The sequence below is a fragment of the Hibiscus syriacus genome, unplaced genomic scaffold (assembly GCF_006381635.1).
Source record: "Hibiscus syriacus cultivar Baekdansim isolate YM2019G1 unplaced genomic scaffold, ASM638163v2 tig00112249_pilon, whole genome shotgun sequence".
Taxonomy (NCBI): domain Eukaryota; kingdom Viridiplantae; phylum Streptophyta; class Magnoliopsida; order Malvales; family Malvaceae; genus Hibiscus; species Hibiscus syriacus.
This window is the reverse complement of record NW_024063281.1, coordinates 2,325,673-2,331,672: the sequence shown is the minus strand read 5'-3', so window position 1 is coordinate 2,331,672 and position 6,000 is coordinate 2,325,673. Positions and strand designations below refer to the sequence as shown.

Below are 6,000 nucleotides of genomic sequence, written 5' to 3'. Positions count from 1 at the left end.
TTTACGATGTTAATATATATGTTCTCATCTTTAAAATTATTTTTGGATCTGATGTTACTATAGATGACAACCTTAATAAATAAAAATTCACATAAGTCTTAATTTCTAATTAGTCTATTATCAATTTGATAGTGATAACTTCCGCATTACTGGCATCAGAAGCAATTAAATTCTTAAGGACCCTAATCAGAATCACAAAGTAAGAGTAGTTTTCAATTTGGAAATTTACCAATGCATTTGGAAGTCAATATTGTGAAGTTGCATCTGCATACACAAACAAAGATTAAAAGAAGTGAACAGTCCCTCCATCCCCTTGTTCACCACCAACATAGCAAAATCTTCTTTTTTATATCACAACTCATCACATCACTAATGCTCTAACTCTCTGCATCCACATAAAATACATGAACACCCCATTTCATCCTTTCATATTGTCTACCAAGTTGATCATTGTTGTAGATCTCAAATGATGCCTCCTCATAATCATTGTCTCTTATAATCATATCCTTATTAAACACAATGCACACATGATGACTGTATATGTCGCCCCAGTCCCATCTCCAAGAAACGCGACTCTCTGTCATGAACTTTTCACCACTGGCAGCTGTCAGTTGGTATTTACATATAAATCCAACATCTACATCTCCGTCTGCAAACCAGAGATTAGCCAAAAAGCATAAAGCAAATGCCAAGAATCTGCTCCCACTACACCCATTTGGAGCTATCTTTAAATTTAACCAAGGATTCACGCTTCGATGCTCAAACTCATTTGCTGGAACTTCATATCCTGGGAAACAACAAAAAAATTGATTTCCTAAAGAACCCCTCCCTTGCCTCCTTGCCCATCTCTGAGCTAGGGATTGAATTTGAAGCACCGCGTTTCTCTCAATGTTTTTAATTGAATCTTGATTCAGGCTTAAGCAATTAAGGAATGACATGGACACCTTTTCATCACGAGGAGTGTCATCACCATCATGTAAAGAAAAGAATGAACTGGAATTATGATCGGTGAAGGATACTTTCTCCAATGAGTAGCAACGATTTGCATTCAAGCACAGCAGATATGGTGGAAGCTCTGAGAGTGTTATAAACCTTTCGCACTCCTCAAGTTCCAAAACGTTAAGGGATTCCAACTTTGAAATATTGCTCGATAAATTTTCCACCCTCCAGTGACTTAAACTCAACTTTCTAAATCCGACAAGATGCTGAATCGAATCCGACACTTGTTCTATTCCAGTGTATCTTAAATCTAAGTCAGACAAATTATTTGGGAGCTCTTTGAGAGATGCCAAATGGTTGAAGAAAGGTAGTTCAACCAAACTTGTACAGTATTTGCACTTAAGTGATTTAAGGTTGATGGCTCCAAATGGATTAGGAATCTTCCTTAAATTCTTGCAACCAGAAAGGTCAAGGCTTTCAAGAGATACCAACTGGTTGAGGGAAGGTAGTTCAACCAAACTTGTACAGTATTTGCACTTAAGTGATTTAAGGTTGATGGCTCCAAATGGATTAGGAATCTTCCTTAAATTCTTGCAATAAGAAAGGTCAAGGCTTTCAAGAGATACCAACTGGTTGAGGGAAGGTAGTTCAACCAAACTTGTACAGTAACTGCACTTAAGTGATTTAAGGTTGATGGCTCTTGATAGATTAGGGATCTCCACTAGACTCTTGCAATAAGAAAAGTCAAGGCTTTCAAGAGATACCAACTGGTTGAGGGAAGGTAGTTCAACCAAACTTTCACACCCACTGCAGCAAAGGCTTTGAAGGTTGATGGCTCCTGATAGATTAGGGATCTTCCCCAGACTCTCGCAACCAGAAAGGTCAATTGACCTTAAGTTAACAAGATCCTGTACATTGAAAATATAAAATAATTGCATTATCCACTTATTTTGGATGTATCGAAAATAAAAACAAAAACATGAAATACCTGATTATCTTCCTTCCAAAGTTGTTCTATGATGCTCTGTCTTAGTTTCAACACAACAAGATTCTTTGGATTAAAATTTGATGATAAGCATTTCAAGGGACAAAGGACCCAACGAAGATACCTTAGCTCATCAGAAAAAGATACGCTATCAACTCTGTCTACGGGAAGTTGTTGAAACAATAACGAAGGACGTGTAGAAAGGATGATATATCTAAGATTATGCATCTTCTCAAAACCAGAATATAGTAACGGCTGGTCTTCACGTCGACTCACGAAAAGCTTTATTCCTTCAATTGATTTATTCACCTAATAACAAGAAGCAATATAACGAGTTTCGTTACAGACAAAATTATGAACGTTTCATTAAAATTACTCACTATAAAATATAATTATACCAAGAAACGCTTAGACTAATCAGACATATCTTTTTATTACTGAAATTTTTAGACAATACAAATACGTTCTCTTTTTTATAAGCAACGAATTAGGTATTTCACTAACACAGTAAATAAATATTGTACTTTTTGAAATGATAGTTAAAATATTTGAAACAATTTGACAGATAACAACATATAACTAAATTAGTTTATATATTGACATTATATCAAATATAAATTTCAATTAAAATCACACAAATATGGAAGGAAAAAAAAAGGAATATAGATACAACTAATGCTTACTTTATTATATTTGAGCACTTGGATCATGTCTTTAAGACTCCATAACCTACTGCGCTCTCCAGGATCTCTAGATTCTCGGCGAACAATGTCTTTTCCCATCCCTTCAAGCATATCATGCATACAAATCACCCCTTTGGAATCCACTTCAATTAGACACTTATCAAGCAAATCGCTTATTCCACACATTGCACCCTCATACAAGCAACTTAGAATTTCTTCTACTTCTTTCTTGGTTTCTCCTTTCAAGAGGCATGCAATGTCAAGAAATATATTCTTCTCTTGTTCATCCAACTCGTCAAAACTAATCATCAAAATCTGTGAAATCTTTGGTTTTGCATATTCCTTGAGCTTGTCGACCTCACTTTCCCACTCTTTTCTAGACTTTGTATATAGTTTAGAACCCAAAACTTTAAGAGCAAGTGGACTGCCTTGGGCGTACTCCACAAACATGTTCGATAGATATCGAAAATCTGGAGCAGGATTCAACGACTTAAATGCAAATGTAGAAAAGAGTTGAAGAGAGTCATCCTCGTTTAACTTATTCACCTTATGTATTTTGTCAGCTCCTCCATTCGTAAGTACTTGCCTATCTCTGGATGTTATGATAATTTTACTTCCACCACCAAAATGTTTTACACCCATAAGATCTATCTGCTCCGAGTCACTAACATCATCAAGGACGACGATTACTTTTATATTATTGAGCCTCTGTTGGGTTAAGACGGATCCTATGGAGGGGGTGTCTACACAAGTTTTCGAGTTCAATAGTTTGGAAAGAAGTTCATTTCGTAAAGATTCCTTCCCCTGTTTTTCTATTTTCTCTCTAACATCTTGAAGGAAGCAACGACATTGAAACGTTGGAGAGATTTCATTATAGACAGCTTCAGCAAGGGTAGTCTTGCCAATACCACCCATTCCCCAAAGTCCTATTATTCGACTATCTTCTTCCTCAATTAGCTGCAATATCTTTTTTCTCTGATCATCTATTCCAACTAATTCTTTAGAAACAATTTTAGACTTGCTATTCAATTCTTTTATGACATACTCAACGACGTTTTCGATGTATTCAGCCTCAGATCTGAGAAATCATTTTCACAAAGTAATAGTCAAAAGACATGTCGAATATAAGAAGATAAAATATGTATAGTGTCTATGGTTACCTATCGAGTTTGCCGCCTTGTATATGCCACCCTTTTAATTTGCCGATTTCAACAAAGGCATCTCTCCATCGATTCACTTCATCAAGTGGCCTATTCGATTCATGCTCTTCAAAGGATGCCTTAAAACTTCCAACAATGTTTCGGACATGAGAAGGATCAACATGGTAAAAGATGGGAAGAACAGTATGTTGTTGAGTTCCCTTGCGACCCATGATGTCACAGAGTTCGGCTAAGCATGATTTGGAAGAAGCATAGTCGACAGACAAGACGACTATTGAGAGATTTGAGGCTGCTATTGCTTGGGAAAGTGCCTGTGAAAGCTGCTCCCCTTTCTCAAGTTTATCTTCATCGAAGAAGACGTTCATGCCGGTGTCTTTCAGAGCTTTGAGGAGATGGCTGGTGAAGTTAAGGCGCGTGTCTTCACCTCTGAAGCTCAAGAAAACTTGATACTTCAATTGACTAGAAGAAGAAGAAGAAGAAGCCATGAAGACATAAGAGAATGATACTGTGATTGATAGACAGAGACAGGAGATAGCAAGAGAGCTTTGGTTTGAGCTGTTTTGAGAAATTGGACCAATAAATCAAGCACTTTCCTTGAAGTTTAATGAATGAATTGTGTGGTTGAGGCAAAAAGATCAAAATTGGCATATAAATCATCCATCATGCATGTGGGTGTGGAGCCATGAAATTAATCCATTTGAAAAGTCTTCAACCTGCTTTCCACTCTTTTGCATGGACCAATAAAATATGCGTGTGGACCATTGAAACCCCACCACAGTCGTTTTCTTCATTTCAAAAATCTTTATGCTGTATTCCCTCCAATTATTCGAACAAGCACTCAAATCTGAAGCTTTTGATTGGACCTATAAATCAAGCTTTTTCCTTGAAGTTTGATGGAATGAATCGGAGGATTCAAGGTAAAGAACCAATTTTGTGAATATTTAGAGATTTTAAGAATTGAAACGATCAACAAATTTGAAATCATTTTTAATTTTTTTAAGTAATCATTTTAAAGTTAGTTGTACATATTAAATCCATTTTGAATCTTTTAAAATAAATTAAAATTTTAACATTTGAATTTAAATAATTATACAAAATTGCACGAACCAAATGACCTCAGTGATTGATGGATGTTGTTATCTTAGAGATTTAGGGTTCAAACACCAACAATTGCATAATATCTAAGTATTCATTGTCAAATAATTGAAAGCAAACTCTATCACTTGTAATCACTCCATATTAATAAAAAATAATTTATAAAAAAAATAGAGCCTAAAAATAAATGAAAGTATAAACCAAAACAAAAAGAGTTTACAAATACTCTATGTGCGTGCTTAGCAAATGATCGCTTTAAGTTGATAGTCTCCAATGCAAAACGCATACAACAGATATATGTAATGGAGTGTCGATAAACTCCACCTCATCCAAGCGCCTGAACATATTCAGGCCCGTCCTTGAGCATGGCCAAATGGGGCACTCGCCCAGGCCCCTACTTGCTAGGGACTAAAACTACAAATTTATCTATAATTAAAAAAATAAATTATTTATTTAGTTACTCATTTATTATTTTATTTATGTTTTGGCCATTCAATTATTATTTTTCTTCAAAATCATAGTTACTGTTATATTTTGTTTCTTTTTTATTACTCATCATTAAAAAATTACCAGGAAATTAAAGTGACATTTTTAAATTATTTTTTCACTGTCACATCCCGAATCCTGAGTTAAATTAGAAAGTTTTTAAATTTTCTGTGCTTAATCAGGAATTATTAAAAGTTTAGGCCCCAAGGGTATAATTTACCCAATTTTCTTTTGGGTAGTTTGAAAACTCCCACTTTTTCTTTATCTTCTTTCTTTCTTTATTTCTTTCCTACTGTACGTGCTCTCTCTTCCACCAAACAGCTTCTCCATGATTTCATATTTCTTTTTAGATTTCTTCGATTCGTTGTTAATCGTGAGGAGGTCTGCGACACCTCTGGTACCCCATTGTTCGTCGTGTCATTTCCGTTCGTCCAGTGGTCTCCATTTTTTGTTTGGCACTGACGTTAGCTTTATCGGAGAAGAGGAAGTTTCGGGTATTTTTGTTGCACAAATCACCTTCGGACAGTGTCTCACGCACCCCATGCACCGTCGTGCGCGTGTGGGGAAAATTTTGGTTGTTCAAACCGACCAAAACGGTTAATTGTTAGATCGAACCGGTTGGACCGATTAACCAACCCGACTCGTTGACCGT

The 6,000-nt window shown here is 35.8% G+C and overlaps 1 protein-coding gene across 1 annotated transcript; it reads right to left on the bottom strand.

The window, feature by feature from the left end:
- Positions 1-209: 209 nt before the first annotated feature.
- On the bottom strand, positions 210-4,327 carry LOC120176679 (disease resistance protein RUN1-like). The gene is made up of 4 exons (XM_039183059.1): positions 3,768-4,327; positions 2,608-3,685; positions 1,928-2,233; positions 210-1,847 (listed from the first exon to the last, which is right to left on the bottom strand). Exons 1-4 carry the CDS (start codon positions 4,250-4,252, stop codon positions 378-380), a joined length of 3,339 nt encoding a protein of 1,112 aa, XP_039038990.1. The 5' UTR covers positions 4,253-4,327; the 3' UTR covers positions 210-377.
- Between the last annotated feature and the right edge of the window lie 1,673 nt (positions 4,328-6,000).

Excerpts from the sequence above, each read along its gene's own strand:
- LOC120176679 (XM_039183059.1), bottom strand. The coding sequence starts at position 4,252 with ATGGCTTCTTCTTCTTCTTCTTCTAGTCAATTGAAGTATCAAGTTTTC. Across the intron at positions 3,686-3,767 it reads CAAGGCGGCAAACTCGATAG|ATCTGAGGCTGAATACATCG; the intron begins GTAACCATAGAC and ends ATGATTTCTCAG. Across the intron at positions 2,234-2,607 it reads AAGTGCTCAAATATAATAAA|GTGAATAAATCAATTGAAGG; the intron begins GTAAGCATTAGT and ends TCTTGTTATTAG.